The 20,663-nt window shown below is 34.5% G+C and overlaps 3 protein-coding genes across 6 annotated transcripts; 2 read left to right on the top strand and 1 right to left on the bottom strand.

Annotated features, from left to right (window-relative positions):
* Nucleotides 1-1,976: 1,976 nt before the first annotated feature.
* LOC125833376 (uncharacterized) lies at nucleotides 1,977-2,330 on the top strand. Its single transcript, XM_049512516.1, has one exon. It carries the CDS (start codon nucleotides 1,977-1,979, stop codon nucleotides 2,328-2,330), a length of 354 nt encoding a protein of 117 aa, XP_049368473.1.
* Nucleotides 2,331-4,151: 1,821 nt separating this feature from the next.
* Nucleotides 4,152-12,963, top strand: LOC125833392 (uncharacterized). 4 transcript variants are annotated; one of them, XM_049512532.1, is made up of 3 exons: nucleotides 4,152-4,167; nucleotides 5,754-7,429; nucleotides 7,508-8,112. In XM_049512532.1, the coding sequence occupies exons 2-3, from the start codon at nucleotides 5,791-5,793 to the stop codon at nucleotides 7,942-7,944; spliced, it is 2,076 nt and encodes a 691-aa protein (XP_049368489.1). In that variant the 5' UTR covers nucleotides 4,152-4,167; nucleotides 5,754-5,790; the 3' UTR covers nucleotides 7,945-8,112. The 4 variants fall into 4 exon arrangements, with proteins under 4 accessions (XP_049368489.1, XP_049368490.1, XP_049368488.1 ...); XM_049512533.1 differs by lacking the exon at nucleotides 4,152-4,167 and adding an exon at nucleotides 5,320-5,336; XM_049512531.1 differs by lacking the exon at nucleotides 4,152-4,167 and having other exon boundaries at nucleotides 5,645-7,429.
* An 852-nt stretch (nucleotides 12,964-13,815) lies between these two features.
* Nucleotides 13,816-18,962, bottom strand: LOC125833416 (protein SCO1 homolog 1, mitochondrial). Its single transcript, XM_049512564.1, has 7 exons — nucleotides 18,785-18,962; nucleotides 18,476-18,688; nucleotides 17,938-18,028; nucleotides 16,252-16,464; nucleotides 15,541-15,630; nucleotides 15,319-15,451; nucleotides 13,816-13,948 (listed from the first exon to the last, which is right to left on the bottom strand). The coding sequence occupies exons 1-7, from the start codon at nucleotides 18,935-18,937 to the stop codon at nucleotides 13,831-13,833; spliced, it is 1,011 nt and encodes a 336-aa protein (XP_049368521.1). The 5' UTR covers nucleotides 18,938-18,962; the 3' UTR covers nucleotides 13,816-13,830.
* Nucleotides 18,963-20,663: the final 1,701 nt, after the last annotated feature.

A 20,663-nucleotide genomic window follows, 5' to 3' on the forward strand; every position in this document is an offset into this window, starting at 1 on the left:
ATTTAAGTTTATGAATTTTCAATAAGGGTGATGGTTCAAGTATTATATAAATTTGATTTATAGGTTAGACGATGAACGGTGACTAAGTCATTAGATATAAGCTATCCTTAAGCATTAGGAAGATAGAAGTGAACCCAAGGTAATACGTGGTTACATGATATTCTAGGGTTATTAAAGTGTTATGATCTATTCCTAGTTAGTAAGATTGTAAGTTATGGGTACTCTCTAGTTTAAACATGTCTTAATAACTCATGGACTGGCTTTTTTGCAGTTGAAGAACACTCAATATATATAAACGATGGAAATGGCTCTAGAGGAAATTAATATTTGTGATCATGGCGATGAAGTAGTTGATGAGAATTATAAGTCAATTAAAGCTAGGTGCAAGTACTGTGCTAAAATTGTTTCTGGCTTTCATAGGCTTAAGCTCCACTTAGCAGGTATTCGTGGAAATGTAACTCCTTGCTCGGAGGCTCCTATGCCTGTGAAAGAAGCATTTAATGCTGAGATTCTTGCTAAGAAGAGTTTTCAATCCTCATAAGAGATTTCAAAATCTACAGGGAGATTTTTTTATGAAGCAGGAATCGACTTTGATGCTTTCAGATCACCTAGCTTCCAAAGGATGGTTAAAGCCACCCTTAGTCCCGGGCAGACAATAAAATTCCCTAATTGAAAGGTTGGATCCTTGAGGATGCAGTGCAAGAGATGCAACAAACAGTATGTAACGGAAATCAGAAAATCATGGGCAAGCACAGGGTGTAGTATCTTGCTAGATGGATGGATGGATAGATTTAAACAATCGAAATCTGATTAATATCCTAGTGTACTGCCCGAGGGGTACCATTTATCTTTGATCATCAGATATATCATCTTTCAGTAGGAATGTCGATGCCATGCTATTATATATTTCTCGAGGAGATTCTGGAGTTGAAAATGTCGTCCAAATTGTTGCATACACGACATCTGGTTGGATGATGGAAGCAGGCAAGAAACTGATGGACAGATGCAAGACAGTGTTTTGGAGCATAGATGCTTCATATTGCATGGAACTGATGTTACAGGAAGTAACAAAGATAAAAGAAGCTTTGGAGAAGGCAAAAATGTTGGTCCAATTTATCTACAGCCATGCTACGGTCCTGAAGCTTCTAAGAGATGCTTTCCCTGAGGCCGAGCTTCTAAGGAGGTTGGTCGAGATGTTACATAGAAAAGGGAGGAATCAGATAGAGCAGCAGAGGCTGAGTGACTTGGTATTTGTCCATTGTAATTTGCAATTTGATCCGGAAGGAGAAAATGAGATTGCAGAGGATGTCTGAGTGGATAGTCGGAGAAGGGCCAAATTTGGTGTCTGAAAACAGTCAACTTACATGGATGGACTTGGACTTGGAATAGGCAAGCACAAAAGGAAAGGAAAAAGTTAATTACAGAAGCGGAAGAGTAGACAATTTTATTTACTTGCACAACTGTTGTGATAAGATTCTAAATTTAGCTTTAATTCTCTCTGTTCTTCTCTGCTCCTTGAATGGAAGGATTATTTTTAATTATTCTCTGTTCTTTATCACTCTTTTAATTCCTTTTCAGCTCATCATGAACATTCAGGGTGCATGTGTGCAGTAAAATATTTTAACATTCATGTCATGTATCTTCTACTTGGCTCTATAAAATCGTTTTACTCTTCAGGTGAATAGGTTCAAGTCATTCTCATAAAATTTGCATAGATCCTTCACCTACAACTGTAACAATTTCTGTTATGTGAGTTTTTCAAATTCTTAAATTATTTATCATATCTAATAATACTAATATTTTGCTAATTCATTCGGCTTTGTATTATTTATCATTGAGTACACAAACTTTGATAACATTTATTAAAATCCAGAGTGTACTGGTAGGATTATCGGTCATCTCCAATTATACGAAAGATGAACAGGTAAGTAAAACAAGACAACATACAAATATAGCCATAGTCAGTATCATGGGTCATGTCTAAGATTGACAAAACAAACAGCCCAGTGCCTGATGGTTATGGAAGTGCCTTCTCAAAAGTGACATGGAGGATAGTGGATAGAGATATGACAGAAATAGTCTTGGAGTTCTTTCAGAATGAGCGATTGTTGAGGCAAGTGAATATCACCAACATTGCACTCATTCAAAAGATGGAAGTTCCAGAACATGCAAGTCAGTTTAGACCAATTGCATGTTGTAATGCAGTAATTCACAAATGCATTTCAAAACTAATTAGGACTAGACTCAAAGAGGTTGTGAACCATGTAATAGCAGAATATCAAGTTGCATTTGTGCACAGAAGATCAATGGTGCATAATACTCAGATTTAATTTGTCATGACCTGTTGAGGCTTTAAAATAGGTTGACTACGAAGATAGACCTCAAGAAGACATATGACATAGTGAGTTGGGAGTTGTGCAAAGGAGATATCAAATTTATATCTAAAGTTATGGAAGCTTTAGTTCATTTCAATGCTGCAATAGGACTTTTGGACAACATGCATGGAATAAAAGTCCAGCAATAACTGAACCACCTGTGAAACAATAGCTTCAAGATACTAATGGTTTCACACAAAGGGGTTTCCCGTTAGATACTTAGGGAATCCCCTCACATCTAAAAGGTAAAGTAAATTTGAATGTCATCAATTAGTAGACAAGATAACAAGCAGGATTGAAAACAAATATTCTATACAACTCTCTTATGCAAAGAGCTGGTTTCAAGTGACTTCTGGATGTCCCGTTTTCAATCCATAGCTTTTGAGGCTAAGTTTTTCTTCCTCAAAGTGTAATGAAGGAGGTGGGAAAGAACTGTATGTAGATAATACATGTGGGGAGGCATTAGGGAACAAAGGAAAAGTATCCTGGGATAAAACATACTTACCAAAGAGGCAGGGTGAATTGAATATAAAAGGCTTCTGTATGCAATTAAGATTTCGATTAGTTGTAAATAAGGAGTCATCGCGGATGAAATGGTTGCTTCAAAGTAGACAGAATTTGAATTCATACAACACCAGCAGAGAGTAATTGATATTGGACGAAAATTAACTCTTTAAAGGATATGATGCAACATTGGTACTAATTGTAAATATTCAATCACAAGTGGCAATCTGACTTTGATAGGCAACCAAGCTAAGTTAGATGTAGTTGAATTAGTTTGAAATTTTGTGTTATTGCCTAGTTAGAGGTTCATCATGTAGATAGCACTTCTTAATAGACTACACACTAAGAATTATACCATAATGTCTTTAGTTGTCTCAAACTTTCATTATTCTATAATGTGTCAATATTTGATGTACATGGTTCATTTGATTTGCCACTTTGTTTTTAAGTGATTTTCAATTATTAGCTTTTATGTCAGATCTTAATGATTAAATCAATAACTAAACTGATTACGATCAACAACCGATAAACCAATTTTTGAAATTTTATAACAGTTTAGCATGTCTATAAACTGATAACTTAAAAGTGAATCGAGCCGACCGATACGCAGTCCTAATTAAACATATTAATAGATAATTCAAATAAAAGTAAAATTATTGATGAAATATAACTAAATAAATAGTACATTATGATAAAATTTATTCTAATTACTACGTAAATATTCAACTTTTAATATGTTATTTTAAAATTATAATATACTAAAAATAATAATAAAATATTCAGATAATAATTGAAACATCACACATTTAATGAAATAATTATAGACATATAAATATCTCTTAAATTTCTTATCAAATCAAATTACTATCATATATATAAATTAAAACAAACTACTAGTATTTTGACCCTACCTTTTGAACATATAAGACACCACTGTTATCATTTTGTGAGTAAAATAACGTCAGAGTGTATTAATTGCAAGTTTGCAGTAAAGCTTTTTCTTTTTCTCTTTCTGTTTTTGTCATTTTGTTTTAAAAACCTTTCCTCTTCCGTTACTCCTATCACAAAATGCCAATCCATTTTCCAAAGAAACACAGAGACAAAATTGTATTAAGCCAATATTAGAGTGACAGTAGAGTGAGAAAAAGCATCAATGGCACTATTTCTTGATTTCTCCGCACCCCTTTTTCACATTTTATACTTCTTAGCTTTCCCTTTTCTTCTCTGATCAAATAGAAACAGAAATCAGCAAGCAAAACTGACACTACTTCTGTAGTTCTTCATACTGGTAAAATTGCATTAACCCCTTTCTTTGTTGTTTATTAATCTTTCCAAAGTTGTGATCTTTTTAGGTTTCTTTGATTATTTGCTTCTGATTTTGCTCTCTTTGTTCTTCAAAGAGAGCAAAAACAGTTTCATGAGGACTTTACTTGTTACCCCTTTTTTTTCAAGAATTTGTAAAATTGTTGAATGCCAACTTCTGTTTCTTGTGTCATGGTTTCTTTTTTTTTTTCAGTCGAAGATAAAAACTTTGACTAGTATTTTACGATAATTTTTTTTATGTGTATTGATATATACAAAAGATTGTAATTTATAGTACTTTTTCTATAGTTTTTGAATATCTAAATTTTTAGTTTAAAATGTCGAATTTATAGATAATCTAATATAACTTTACAACTAAAAGGGCACTGAGTGAGTACTTTTTTTCTTTTTTTTGTTGTTTCTACCCTTTCTACTTCCTTTTTTTCTTTAAAAATGAGTTTTTAGTTGTAGTAAGATTGTGTTTGGTTTAAAAAAAGTCAAGGTTTTTGCTCCTATTTTGGCATTGTATTTTATATTTTTGGATAAATGAGTGAAAGTGATATAATTTCCTCCTTTAATTGGATGGTCTCTCTCAATAGCAGTTAAATAGTTATAGAAATGTATTAAAAGGCTGTGTTACTTATCAGAAGTATTAATGATGATACTTTAACTTAGTGTTATATTGAACATGGAAGAAATTGGTATTGAAAGCTAGGAGTGGTCAAATAATCAAGATGGAAAGTATGGTTAGTGTTTTTTTCTGTCTCTACTAGGATTTGAACCCTGATGATCTTCCGTGGTTGTCATCGTCTTCATTGAAACCGCTAGATCACACCCTTTGATGCCTATAATGCATATTTTTTCCCATTTTGGATATAGCTCACATCAAGATTGGTAAAGACTAAAAGTTAAAGAGTATACTTACCTCTTTGCTTGTTTATCTTTTGGACTCTGTGGTGTGGTCTTGTTTTGTGTAATAAAGCCATTTGGCTCATAATTCAGTTCTGCTCATCTAATTAAGTCTCATCTATATCTCCATAAGTTAGGCGTCATTTATTTCCTCGTTCTAATATGTTATATGCTTCTTGCGCCCAAGGGTGTGCTTTGTGGATTGACAACCGTGAGGTCTCATGTACAAATCCTAGCAGAGGAAAGGTAAATAACACACTAGAAATTGTTCTTTTTGGATGTTCGATACAGTATCCTTCTTTAATATAGTGACAATGTCAAAATTTCCTCTTTTGTTAATTTAATGATGTAGAACATTCAGGAAAACTTTTTTTCAATGTAGATGAAGATTCGACTAAGCGGTTATAAAATCTTTATTGGGTATTATTAAATGCCATGCCATATAGTTCTTTTTGTTGTATTTTTTATGATGCCATACTTCAGATTAAGTTGGCACTTGCATTTTTCATTACAATCATGATTGAATATTTGTTCTGTTTTCTGCACCGTTTATTTGGTTATTGTTTAACTGATATCAAGGATCTTATAACTTCACACATTTTCGGAATGAAAGTTATGGGTGCTCTCCAGTTTAAAGAGGTCTTAACAACTCATGGATTGTAGTTTTGCAGTTGAAGATCACGCAATATAAACGTGGGAAATGACTAGAGATAAAATTGATATTCATCAACATGGTGTGCCAGTTGATCAGAAGAAGTCAAAAGTTAAGTGCAACTATTGTGGTAAAGTTGTTTCTGGTTTTAGTCGGCTTAAACAACACTTAGGAGGCATTCGTGGAGATGTAACTCCTTGCTTGGAGACTCCTATACTTGTGAAAGAAGCACTTGAAGCTGAGATACTTAATAAGAAAAATGGAAATTTAATCAAGGAAGTTGGGCAACTTCAGCACCCAAACCTTCCTTTGAAGAGGAATTGGTGCCCTCGAGATGGTGAACCAAATAAGACTTCTGAAAGTGTAAATAAAAAACATAATGGTGTGAATTCAAAAGTAGCTGGTACTTCTGTTGTAGATTCATCCTCACAAGAGATTTCAAAATCTATAGGGAGATTTTTTTATGAAGCAGGAATCGACTTTGATGCTATCAGGCTACCTAGCTTCCAAAGGATGGTAAAAGCCACCCTTAGTCCTGGGAAGACGGTAAAATTCCCCAGTTGTCAGGAGTTGAGAGGATGGATCCTTCAGGATGCAGTGAAAGAGATGCAACAGTATGTAACGGAAATTAGAAATTCATGGGCAAGCACCGGATGCAGCATCTTGCTAGATGGATGGATAGATTCAAACGGTCGAAATCTGATTAATATCCTAGTGTACTGCCCAAGGGGTACCATTTATCTTCGATCATCAGATATTTCATCTTTCAATGGGAATGTTGATGCCATGCTATTATTCTTTGAGGAAGTTCTGGAGGAAGTTGGAGTTGAAACTGTGGTCCAAATAGTTGCATACTCAACGTCTGCCTGCATGATGGAAGTAGGCAAGAAGCTAATGGAAAAATGTAAGACAGTTTTTTGGACAGTAGATGCTTCTCATTGCATGGAACTTATGTTACAGAATTTCACGAAGATAGACCCGATACAAGAAGCTTTGGAGAAGGCAAAGACACTCACACAATTTATTTACAGCCATGCTACTGCCCTGAAACTTCTAAGAGATGCTTGTCCAGATGAGCTTGTGAAGTCTTCAAAGATTAGGTCAATTGTGCCCTTTTTGACTCTGGAAAACATTGTCTCACAGAAAGACTGCTTAATTAGGATGTTTCAGTCTTCTGATTGGCGTACCTCAATCACGGCTTCTACGAATGAGGGTAAACGAATATCAAATATGGTTAAAGATGAATCATTTTGGAGTGAGGCTTTGATGGCAGTAAAAGCAACCATTCCCCTGGTGGAAGTTATGAAGTTACTCGATGGTACTAATAAGCCACAAGTTGGTTTTATATATGACACATTAGATCAAGCTAAAGAGACCATCAAAAAGGAGTTCCAAGACAAGAAATCCCTTTATGCAAAATTCTGGACAGCCATTGATGACATATGGGACGAATACCTCCACAGTCATCTTCATGCTGCGGGTTACTTTTTGAACCCAACCCTTTTTTACTCGAGCGATTTCTACACTGATGTGGAAGTTTCCTGTGGTCTTTGTTGTTGTGTTGTTCGCATGGCCGAAGATCGTCATATACAGGATTTAATCACACTGCAAATTGATGAGTATCGCATGGGGAGGGGCACGTTTCATTTTGGAAGTTTCAAAGATAAACTATCAAATATTTCCCCAGGTGGTATGATTTATACATTTTCTGTTATTTTCATCTTGACATATACTTCATATGTTAACCTGTAAGTTATGGTTGCAGCACTTTGGTGGTCACAATATGGAGTTCAGTTTCCCGAACTTCAAAGGCTTGCTGTTCGAACCCTTAGTCAGACATGCAATGGTGCTTCACATTATAGGCTGAAAAGGAGCTTGGTCGAGACATTACATACAGAAGGTATGAATCCGATAGAGAAGCAGAGGCTGCAGGACTTGGTATTTGTCCATTGTAATTTGCAATTACAAGCTTTTGATCCAGATGGAAGCAATGACAATACAGATTATGTTGTTGACCCCATGGATGAGTGGATAGTCGGAAAAGAGCCAAATTTGGTGCCTGAAAACACTCAACTTACATGGATGGACTTGGAACTGGCAAGCAGAAACGGAAAGGAAAAAGCTTGTGTTGAAAGAGCTGTTATTTATGTAAAGGAGGAAGCGGAGGAGGAAGAGGAAGAGGAAGAGGAAGGAGGAAGATAAATGTATATATAGAGTAGCAAATGTGTATTGGTAATGAGTCTTTCTCAAGTAGTGACATGAACAAAGTAATTTGTGAACAAGACATCAAGCCTAAAGTTCTTATTCTCTGCTCTCTTTTTTGTATTTGAGATTTCTGCTCAAATGAAAATTCAAAGGAAATATTAGCTTTAGAGCTTGAAGATATTTTCAACTTGAAATTAATTTGTTTCTCTTTGTACAGTTGAGTGCAGTAATCAACAATTATTATGCACTTAAAATAGAAAATATTTGCAATTGAATGTCAACATAGTTTTCATGGAAATGTTACCTTTATTGAAAGTTTGAATAAACAGAACAGTGAGAGTGTTTTGCCTACACACAATTTGAACTTTAGAACTAAAATTTTAGACTAATGGAAAGAGTGTTTTTTAACCAAAAGGGGTCCGAATTTCGATATTAAAATTAGAAAAACATTTTCTTATCAGTCAAATAAAAAATTGAACAGTTAAGGATCACTAACCGAAAATCATTAATAAATATCTATTGGTTTGATTATCAGTTTAACATGTTTACAAACTGAAAATCGAAATCAAATTAATTATACACAGACCAAAGTAACCAATAAGCACCCATGAGATATCCTTGGTATCTCATACCGGTAACCAAACTACCTCTAAGCCGTTAGTCTTAGCTTTCAATCTTTAATGGGGAAAGTGTAAAGCCCCAACATTGCGATTTAGAACGGATATATTCTTGTTAAAAAATGACAGTATATATGCATCACATTTTTAGCAAAGATATACAAACTTCAAAGGTATCTTTACTTAAATCTTATTTGGGTGTGTCGCGGAAATATCCTGGATTTACTAGCACACAATCACAAACAAAGAAAATAGAGAAGAAGAATATAACATAAGGGTTTAATAAGGTTCGGTTAGGCCTACTCCTCCCAGCAAAAGCAGAGAGAGTTTTCCCGTGAAAAAAAGAGAACAAGTTTACAATGCTTTCATGGCCTTTGGACTACATTGTGTATTCTGTATATTGCTTTCCTCAGTAGTCTCAAACCTATAAGTAAAATATGTTTCCAAACTTGAATAATATTATCTTTTCTCAAATTTATTAGGACAAAGTTCTTCTAAACTATAATAAGAATTATGAGTTTCCTAAAATATGGGAGGAAAAATTGTTTCTTTTTTTGGACTAACCTTTCCTCTTCAGTAACACCAATGAGAAAATGCCAATACATTTTCCAGTGAAATAGAAAAGACAAAATTGTACTCATATGAAAGTGGAGCAACACTTGGCAGTAGAAAGAAAGGAGCACAGTCCCTTTTTCAGAGTCAGAGCAGAGCAGAGTATGTACTACTATGAGTACTATTCCCAAAACCCCTTTTTTTACTCAGGTTCATTACTCATACTTATTGGCTTTCTTTCCTTAGAAATCAACAAAAATGACTCTACTAATGCTGCACTCTTCATATAACTGATATTACCCTTTTTCCTTCATCTTGTTGAATTTTATGTCATTATTTGCTTGTGATTCTGTTTTCTTTAGTTCATGAAGTACGCTGCTCTTTTATCTGCTTTCATTTCAGACTGTAGGAATGGAGGGGCCTTTTTAGCTTTTTTCACTTGCTCTTTGTAGATTTTCACTAGCAGAATACACTTCTTTGTATTCACAACTATTGAATATCAAAATCCCCCCTTTTTATTTCGTTATATTTTCGTCAAGAATGAGTTTTAAGATGCAGTAATAGGAGGAACAAGACAATTTGTTTATGTAGTCTGAGAGTGTGTACCATTGGATGCAAAAATATTAGGTAATCTATTCAAGTGCATAATATTAGTTGGTATCTATGCAGATGGGAGGTAGCAGTGCTCCATGAAATGAATCGAGCTCTGTGCAAAACTAACCGGACACCACGATTATCAAAACAAAAAAATATAAGGCTTTCCTTTTTAGTTCGTTTAATAAAGAATGTCTCTTTCCTTTTTGACAACCCTATGATACTAACTTTCCATCTAACATGTTTAAGAACACAAGATTAAAGGAAATTTTGGCACGTTCCACATATTTTTAGTTTAAGATGACAAGATTCAAAAGCTTTTCTCTACTTTCTCAAATTTCGTGTAAGTCAAAACTAGACAAACAAGTTGGCTTGGAGAGAGTAATAAGAATAGAAGTTTGTGTTATATTAGAACTTGTTAAGACGGAAAAAATTGTTATTGCTAGCAAGGGTGGTTGAATAAATTATAAATTGGGCCAAGTTATAAGCCTATAAGAAAAGCAAAGACTATTTCATAGTTATAAGCTTCCAAATTGCATAATAATGCTCATATTTTTCCTAATTCTTATAACAATGGTGTCTCCCTAGCTTGTTTTGCCTTCAAAAGCTTAAGCAGATGGGAAGAAATTATCTAGTGCATTTTTGTATCTATGATTTTCATCCACTTCATGAATTGCTAGGCCACACTTTTAAGTGTGTATTGCTCACATCAAATATGTTAAACTTGTGCGTAGTTACTCTTGTTTGTTTATGTATTTACTTTATGCGCGAATACACACTTATGTGAGAGGATTTACTGCTAGAAATGTATTGTACCCATTATCCATGAGTTTCGAACTGACCCTCGAGGATTTCTTGTTTCTTAAAAAGAAACCATAGCGCATTTGACTGTTTTTTTTCCTGTGTGTTCTTAATGATGATTGATGTCATGCTTTATTAGGATCAGGATTGATAAATAGGAATCAGGGGAGTTTGCTATTCACTTGAAACAGACTCTGGTTTTGTTAGTCACTGTTTTAACTGAAATGAAGGAATGGAAGTTATGCATGCTCCTGTTTCTCAATCTTTAAGATGGTCTAACAGCTCATGGATCATTGTTTTGCAGTTGAAGAAGAGTCAATATAAATGCGGGAAATGGCTCAAGATAAAATTGATGTTCAACAACATGGTGTGGCAGTAAGAAAATCAAGTGCAACTATTGTAGTAAAGTTGTTTCAGGGTTTACCCGGCTTAAATACCACTTAGGAGGCATTCGTGGAAATGTAATTCCCTGCTTGAACGCTCCTACACTTGTAAAAGAAGCACTGAAAGCTGAGGTACTTGAGAAGAAAAATGGCAATTTAAGCAAGGAAGATGAGCAACTAAACCACACAAATCTTCCTTTGAAAAGGAACTTGTGCCCCCGAGATGGTGATGGTGAACCAAATAAGACAGATATCACTCAGAGTTCTGAAAGTGGAAATAAAAAGCATAACGGAGTGAATTCAAAAGTAGCTGGTAGTTGTGTTGCAGATTCATCCTCACAAGATATCTCGAAATCTATAGTGAGATTTTTTTATGAAGCAGGAATCGACTTTGATGCTATCAGGTTACCTAGCTTCCAAAGGATGGTAAAAGCCACCCTTAGTCCTGGGGAGACAATAAAATTCCCTAGTTGTGATGAGTTGAAAGGTTGGATCCTTCAGGATGCAGTGAAAGAGATGCAACAGTATGTAACAGATATCAGAAATTCATGGGCAAGCACAGGGTGTAGTATCTTGCTAGATGGATGGATAGATTTAAACAGTCGAAATCTGATTAATATCCTAGTGTACTGCCCGAGGGGCACCATTTATCTTCGGTCATCAGATATTTCATCTTTCAATGACAATGTTGATGCCATGCTATTATTCTTTGAGGAAGTTCTTGAGGATATTGGAGTTGAAACTGTGGTCCAAATTGTTGTATACTCGACATCTGCTTGCATGATGGAAGCAGGCAAGAAACTAATGGAAAAACATAAGACATTTTTTTGGGCAGTAGATGCTTATCATTGCATGGAACTTATGTTACAGAAGTTCACGAAGATAGACCCGATACATGAAGTTTTGGAGAAGGCAAAAACACTCACACAATTTATTTACAGCCATGCTACTGTCCTGAAGCTTCTAAGAGATGCTTGTCCTGATGAGCTCGTAAAGTCTTCAAAAATAAGGTTCATTGTGCCCTTTTTGACTCTGGAGAACATTGTATCACAGAAGGAATGCTTAATTAGGATGTTTCGATCTTCTGATTGGCATAGCTCAGTCTTGGCCTCTACGGGTGAGGGTAAAAGAATGTCAGATATGGTTGAGGATCAATCCTTCTGGAGCGAGGCATTGATGGCTGTAAAGGCAACCATTCCCCTGGTAGAAGTTATAAAATTGCTAGACTGTAGTAATAAGCCACAAGTTGGTTTTATATATGATACACTTGATCAAGCTAAAGATACCATCAAAAAGGAATTCAAACACAAAGAATCCCATTATGCAAGATTCTGGAAAGCCGTAGATGACATATGGGACGAATACCTCCATAGTCATCTACATGCTGCGGGTTACTTTTTGAACCCAACCCTTTTTTACTCAAGCAATTTCTACACTGATGTGGAAGTTTCTTGTGGTCTTTGTTGTTGTGTTGTTCGCATGATAGAAGATCACCATATACAGCATTTGATCACACAGCAAATTGATGAGTATCGTGGGCACGTTTCATCTTGGAAGTTTCAAAGATAAACTATCAAATACTTCCCCAGGTGGTATGATTTATACATTTTCTGCTATTTTCATCTTGACATATAATTCATATGTTAACCTGTAAGTTTTGGTTGCAGCACTTTGGTGGTCACAATATGGAGGTCAGTGTCCTGAGCTGCAAATGCTTGCTGTTCGAATACTTAGTCAGACATGCAATGGTGCTTCACATTATAGGCTGAAAAGAAGCTTGGTTGAGACATTACTTACAGAAGGGATGAACCCGATAGAGAAGCAGAGGCTGCAGGACTTGGTATTCGTCCATTGTAATTTGCAATTACAAGCTTTCGATCCAGATGTAAGCAATGACAATACATATAAGTTGTTGACCCCATGGATGAGTGGATAGTTGGAAAAGGGCCTAATCTGGTGTCTGAAAACACTGAATTGATATGGATGGACTTAGAATTGGGAAGCAGAAATGGAAAAGGGAAGTATTGTGTTGAAGGACCTATTATTCATGTAAAGAAGGAAGAGGGAGATAATTGTTAATAGAATAACAAATGTAATGTGAAGTGGCAATTGAGTCTCTATGTATGAGTTATGTCCAGTTTGTGATAGTTATTAATACCATGACATTTTGAATCTTTGTGATTAATTTTGACATCTTTGGTCTCAATTTGCATTTGTTTTCTTACATATCCATCCTTTTGATTTCCAGATATGTGGATGAAAAATCTAGGAGTTGATGGGATAATATCATGAAGCAAAATAAAGTAAACCAGGATACAACTTATTCTTTCGAACAAACAGTGTAATACGTAACCATAGGGAATTCTCAAAATACTTGATTATGTATCTTACACAACTGACACTATTCATGCGAGGCTTCTTTTTGTCTCACAAAAAAAGTGGACCTAAAGTTTCAGAAGTCCCTCTGCTCACTATATCCTTGCATTAGGGATAACAAATTGACCAAATCATCATGAACATTAGCAGTTCGGCCACAAGTGAATAACACAGAGTTCATTAGATCAAACCAGAAATTGACAACATTCTGAAACTACTGGGGAACTGCAAAATGCATTGTATAATATAAATCTCATATTATTGAAGACAACAATGTGTACTTATTAGTTGCCGAGGGTAATGCCAGTAGACTAACAAATACCTTAGAGAGCAAAGTCTATTCCTAATTTAGGATTATGGTCTATCAAACTGCAACAGTTTTCTTCAAATAAATGAAAGCTGGATATCAACTTTTTTTTCTCAGATATCGTATAAGACCTAAAATACTCAAAATTTCTTTACTGTGTACACAAAATTTCCACTGAATGCAATGCTCAATGTTCTAGCAACAGCTAGACAATTTGGCCAGTGAAGAAGGCATCTCGGAAGAGCCAAGAGTATTATGCCTTGACTTTCTTGTATTGCTTTATCTCCTTAATTATTCCATCGGTAAGCATGTCAACGTCATTGTTCTTCCCAAAAAACTTCACAAATTCCATCTTAGGATCCATAAGATACCTGCAAATTGTATCATCAACCTCATCAAATTTCCATGCTATAGTACCATCCACATACTCTCTTTTGAAATCAGAGCCATTGACAATCCAAGCCTTTTGATAACAATATAGATCCTTTGAAGAGATGTCATAAGATTTCAACTTTTAGAAGACATAAAATATCTCAAAGAATAACTTTAGGCTGGAACTTCACATCAAGTTACAAGATGGATCATAATAATATTTTGCAAAAAACCTTTGATATGCTAAAAGCCTCAAGCATTTTGACATATGATTTGGTTGAAATTTGAAGAAATGAGCAATTGAAGTCTAAGGTGAAACAGTATTTGGATTTGCTGGTGTTTGGACATGGATAAAAAGTTAAAAGTTCCGTGAGAAAAAAATTGAAGTGCTCCTACAACTCTACTTTTCAAACAAAGAACCAAATTGATAAACAAATACTTACATGAAATTATCTTCAAATATTCAAAATCGTAGTCATGGTCAAACGGTGATTTGTCCATCAATATATCATCTCAGCGGGCTAAGGAGACAGTTATCTGCCAGTAAACAGAAATACAAACTACTCCCTCCAGTCCATATTACATGGTGTTTTTATATCTTACATTTAGTCCAAAAATGATTTTTTACATAAACAAGAAGATATTAATTATTTTTACCAAATCTACCCTTATTAAGATAAATGAGTTTTTACATACTCAAGAAACCATATTAAATAGGTACTATTTAATTAAGTGTAATTTAGTGAAAACACCTCTTACTTCCTAGGGGTGAGTGGATTTCTCAAAGGGTATGTCAAAGCTAACACCTCTTTGAGCTCACTCGCCAGCTACCACTTCCAACTTGAACTATATTTCCACTCCATTCCACATATAGGTTACTTCTTTATTCAGTGGTCTCCATCAGGAACTATCCAACTCTACAAGACTTTGATCACACACATAGGTCCTAAAGCAGGCATACATTTGAAGTGATCAAATGGAAACTGAAGGGCTACAACCACTATAAGTAGTGCTTTCCAGATGGAAGGTACATGGAGGATAAAAGATAATGAAAATTCTTACCACTGTAATAAAGTTATTTTTCTTATGCTTACTGTTTATGGTATTACCGGTATACATGTATAAATTTGAATGATCCATAAATATGTGAATGACGTCATCTAAAGCACCATATTATATATCATTAAAGGTGTTCGAAATTTAAAAGACTATGTATGCAGGATATCATTAATCCTGCAAGGAACGACCACTTTGCAGAAATATTAGAGGTGTTCCCGTGTTGATACAGGTTGTAGATATTGAACTTGCAAGGCAATCAAAACTGACATGTGCAATCATACTAGAATAAGAAGGATCAAGTAAAACATACATGACTATAGAGTGATCAACAAGGTAGTCTGAGCCTTCTTCTTCTGTCTTCATATAGTAAACCCGATAAGCACGTGCTGTTTTCTTTATTTCTTCTGGGCTAGCAGTGAGGCCAATCAAGTTTGGGTGGAACTCTAAACATTGAGTGCAAAATTGTCGGTTGCAACATTACAAGTATATCTAATTAATGCACAATATATAATCAGTTCAATCTGAAACACACCTTTAACATATTCGCCTACTTGCTCAACTGTATCTCTTTCAGGATCAACTGAGATAAATACAGGTACTATTTCAATTCCAGACGTCTCCTCTGCATATTGAATAAATTATAAATTAGAAGATTAATACATCTCTGTATGCTTAAATTAAAAGGAAAAAGACATCATGACAGCTAAAGCTTATAACTTGTGGGCTTTTCTCTCACAACAAAAAACTGGAATCATACAGTCAGTAGCTGCCTTATTGTAGTCTGCTACGACACTAGCTAACAACTTCTCCCCCTATGTAGCTGAACGATCAGATGTTCCCTTTAGGAGAATATTAAATCAGTTTGAACATTTTCATGTACAAAATGGAGTGACAATTGAAGCACACAAAAAGGATACTGTTAGAGTTTATGCACTTCATGCTCTTACTTAGTTCACATGATACTAATGCACCATCAGTTTTTCTTCACTGAATCAAACATTGACAATTGGAATGTCCTTTTAGTTCTGTTATTATTGCCTACATCTGACCAAACAAATTGGTAATCAAGTCTGGATTAAAACTTGGATAATTAGACATTAACTTGAAAGGCAAGAGGAAGGACAAATGTAAAATGGAATGAAAAACTAATGTCAGATAATACATGGTTGACGAAATGATCAATCACAATAACCATGCAAAACTTCATCCATTTTAGGCACAGAACTATGATGAGAAGGCTTACTAATTTTATCAACTGCAGCAGCGAGTTTTTGTAGCTCATCCGGACATATATCTGGACAGTGAGTGAAACCAAAATATACAACTGTCCACTTGCCAAAGAAGTCTTTCTCAGTTACTGGTTTTCCATTATGGTCAATAAGACTAAATGGACCACCAATGGCTGCTTTTCCTACTGAAGGTCCTTGCTTTACGGAAGTTGAAGCATTGGTGATATCTGTAACAATAGGTAACAAGCTTAATCAGCAAACTAGAATGAGAGGAACTTAGAGGCAAGGCAAGAATCATGTGGTAGCCTATGATCTTACAATCTTCAAAAAAATCAGTACACACAACTTAAGACTTCCTGAACAAAAGAAACAAAAGGGAAGAGTAATATATTGGTCCTTGACTTTATTTGAATAATCAATCTTATCAATACAGGGTCAGAAAAATATTAGTAAATACAATTGTTTGTTATTTGAACTAAAAGATGAAGCACCTCGTCTGGCCTATCCTTGTACAAAGTTAAATTTCATAAAATGAGTATTTAAACCTAAAAAATGGTTTTGTTCCATTAAATAGAGATACTATTGTGAGCAGTCTTATCAAAAGCGCGCTTAAGCCCTGAAGCGAGGCTCAAAACGTGTTGAGCACTGCACCTCGCTTTATGCGCGCTTCAGTGTCGTCATCAAGGTTCTAAGTCAAACTTTTCCTTGCCAATGAACCTCTTACGAAGAAGTGACACTAAACAATTGATGTTTCACTTTATCATAATTTTTTTCAATTTGTTAGGTCATATATTTGTCATTCATGTTTATAATTATTAGTATTGGACTAAATATAAACATTTTTACTTTTTACTCCCTTAGTGCCTTTTTTCATTAAAGTCCACTTTATTTGCGCTTTGCGCTTAAAGCCCCCACGGACCTTAGAGCTATTTTGCGCTTTTCACCTTTGATAACACTGATTGTGAGTAACACTAAGCCAAAACCTATGATGATAATTTCAATAAATGTGACCATTTAACAGTGTTTTACCGATATTAAATACTACTGAAAATGCACACTTACCCTATCAAAGGAAGACAAAGGAAAAACTACACCACACTATTTCTTTGCAAAACCTAAAATCCTCAAAAACAATTTCCAGCATGTGTTTTTTCCTTTCATGAGCACAAAAGTTTAGTTGTGGACCAAAGAACAAGCATAATCAGAGATTTTGCAGCGGAGGCCCTTATACACATGACAAATAGATAGATGCTAAATTATTGCTCCAGAAGTGATGTGATTTGTTATTTAAACTTATATTTGACAAAAGGAACAAGCAAAAGTTTCATTCTCCAAAAAAACAAGGAGCAAGTAAAAGTTGACTTTTGAAATCCATTGTTCAAGTACTGACTCTACATTCCAACATATCTGCCTATACACACACACAACCATTGTCGCACTATACTTGGAGCGAGGCAGTACTACAACCAGAAACCTAAATGCATACATACTGATAGGTAACTAGCAGCCTAATCAGACACGTGCTATTATAAACACAAATTAAAATGTAAAAAATTATCATCCTCCACAGTGTTTTCAAACCCAAAGTCTAATGAGCCCATAAAAATCTACTGTCAAGCTGCGTTTCACCGATGTTCTTACGTGATTAGCCTACCACAGTTCTTTTCCTAAAACTAATACAACTCACCATAGTAATCTACCTTCAATATGCCGTCTCTTTTCCCTGTCATAATAGAAAACCAATCCTGCTCCAGTGCAAAGAAGTAGAAAGAAGCTCATCCATGAAACAGGCTGCATATCAAATATTACTTATCAATCACAGAATCTATGGAACAACAGAAATAAAAAATCTTTGACACCCTCCTATAAACAGATGAAGTTGCATTTGCATCCATACTATATTATCCATAAAAAAAAATGCAGCTATCCAAAGCAGAACAGGAAAAATGGAACTTGCAATCACACAAGCTCACTACCCAATTAATTCAGTAAATAACAACAGCTCTATATAATCAAAATATAACCTTGGCCAAAACATAACAAATAACATAGCCCAGATGCAAGTGTTAGTCTGCAGGTTTTCCAAACACACTACCTTCAAACTCAATATGCATACATATATATGTTACTAATTTTGCGCATAAGGATAAATTAGGAATTGAGTGATAAATTATTTCATTTTCTTAACTGAAGTAAAATGGAGGGAGTATATGTTTGTGAATAAAGAAAAGAACTTACACTACCCCGAATAGACTTTCCCTGTTCAGTCTTCTGAGAACCACCAGAGCTCTCACGGTTTCCAGTATTAGTTCCGGTAGAAGATCCACCAGACCCAGAATTCGCTCCAGCAGAGGATCCACCCGACCCGGAATTCGATTGATTACTAGAACTTGAGGTGCACAGAAACCTATAAGAAATGAACCCATTTTCCAATCGATCCAAACGCATAGCCTGTAATCAAAGAAAAAGAAACCCATTAATCAGAAACTAGAAAAAGATAAACTTGATTCGAAAGAAAAGAAAAATGAGTAGAAAGGAAAGACTAACCAATGGAGAAAAGGGTAAAGATTTGGGTGTGGTGGGTGCATTTGAAAGGCTGTGGAAAAGATGAAATGAAGGCTTGGTTGAACGGCATTGCTGGGAAGAAATGGAGTGATAGAGATAGCGAATGTATTGATTTCTTGATATTGCTTTCGCCATTGCTATTTGCAGGATGAAAGCTTGTTGAAAAGTACAAAGAACTCAAAACCCTACCAAAACCGCAGAACAGAAGCTTTTCGATTTTCTTGTGGTTATTTAATACAGTATATTAAAAATAATTCGAAAATGTATTGTTTTTTTTCCATTTGGTGTCTCCTATGTACATTGAAACCCGATTAAATGATTTAAATCCGAATTCATATTGAAAAGTCTCATATTGAGGGTTAAACGTTCTCTAACATAGGAGACTACATATCCAAGGAGACTCGAACTCAAGACCACCAGGTACTCATATTTACTCCTTATTGCACTTATTTATTGATTAAAAATATCTTATAACTTATTAGAAATAATTAAAAAAAAAACTTATTTATTGTTCAAAAATTATTATTTTAATATTTAAATTTTTTGAAATTAATTAAAGTTATAGACTTATAATTATAATATAATATTTTAGTATTTTGAAATGGACTAAAATATCGAGTTATCTCTGTTCTTATTTGAACTATAATTTGAGATTTGGGAAGGTTAGGCCGGTTACTCCTCTTACAAGTGTTTGGATAAAAGGCATTAATAAATTATTATACTGATATTTAAGTTGAAATTAATTAAAGTAACAAGTAACAACTATGAAATCTATATACAATTTCACATATTTAGTGTTTTAAAATTAAGTAAAATTTATTTAATTTTTCAATCGAAATTGATCCAAACACCTTTTTTATTTACGTCCAAAATCCAATTCAAAAACAAAACGACACAAAGGAAAGCTAGAAAAATAACAAAAAAAACAAAGACCTATTGAAGGGATTTCTCAAAAACTAAAATGAAAATGAACGAAAAAAAACAAACATCAGTAGTCTTTTTTAGTGAAGTTATAATCATACTATTTAAATTTATATATTTATTTATTGGAAATTTATTATGCGTATGACATTCATAATGGTTACTATAAGTATTATAATATTTTATTTTTACACATAATATTGTCCCATAATATTTATGTATCACTGTTATAGGGAGAATTTTACAAAGACTATATACCATTAACGATAAAAATATAGTATTATAAAAGAGTAAAATATAACATGACAAATTGGTTCCAAAGAAAATCATGCTACTATTTTGAAATGTTATTATAATGAATCGTTATTATAACAAAGTTAGACGGTAGTTATTTATATGAGGAAGTACGTTGATTGTAACTTCAGAAATGGTGTAATCCTGTTCTTTATTTATTCAAGGATAAAGGGTCAAATATGCTCCTAAACTATTCGAAAAGGTCTAGATATACCCTCTGTTTAAAGTTTGGCTGACTCGTGCCCTCGCCGTCCAACTTTTCGTCTAGATATGCCCTTCTGGGCATTAGTTTGCATGCTGGACATATCCAGCTCATTTTCCATTTATTTAAATGTCACATGGAATTGTCATGTCATTTTAGCTTTACCACATGACATTTATATGAAAATGGAAAGGGATCAATTATGCCCCTAAAATGTCATGTGGTAAAAGTCAAAATGACATGACAATTCCATGTGACATTTAAATAAATGGAAAATGAGTTGGATATGTCTAGCAGGAAAACTAACTCCCAGAAGGGCATATCCAGGGGTAGACCTAGGTGGACGGGTGAACCCCCTCGTCAAAAAATTACACTATATATATATATATATCGTCAAATTCTGATTTTTATGGGTATACATATTAAAATGAACCCCTTGAAAAC

The sequence above is a fragment of the Solanum verrucosum genome, unplaced genomic scaffold (assembly GCF_900185275.1).
Source record: "Solanum verrucosum unplaced genomic scaffold, falcon-dt-bn FXZP01000142.1, whole genome shotgun sequence".
Classification (NCBI taxonomy): domain Eukaryota; kingdom Viridiplantae; phylum Streptophyta; class Magnoliopsida; order Solanales; family Solanaceae; genus Solanum; species Solanum verrucosum.

Bases quoted from the DNA above. Each gene is read 5' to 3' on its own strand.
- LOC125833376 (XM_049512516.1), top strand. From the start codon at position 1,977: ATGTCTAAGATTGACAAAACAAACAGCCCAGTGCCTGATGGTTATGGA.
- LOC125833416 (XM_049512564.1), bottom strand. From the start codon at position 18,937: ATGGCGAAAGCAATATCAAGAAATCAATACATTCGCTATCTCTATCAC. The intron at 18,689-18,784 runs GTTAGTCTTTCC...CTTTGATTACAG, and splicing joins CTTTACCCTTTTCTCCATTG to GCTATGCGTTTGGATCGATT. The intron at 16,465-17,937 runs GTAGATTACTAT...CTATTGTTACAG, and splicing joins AAAGAGACGGCATATTGAAG to ATATCACCAATGCTTCAACT.
- LOC125833392 (XM_049512532.1), top strand. From the start codon at position 5,791: ATGACTAGAGATAAAATTGATATTCATCAACATGGTGTGCCAGTTGAT. The intron at 7,430-7,507 runs GTGGTATGATTT...TTATGGTTGCAG, and splicing joins ACTATCAAATATTTCCCCAG to CACTTTGGTGGTCACAATAT.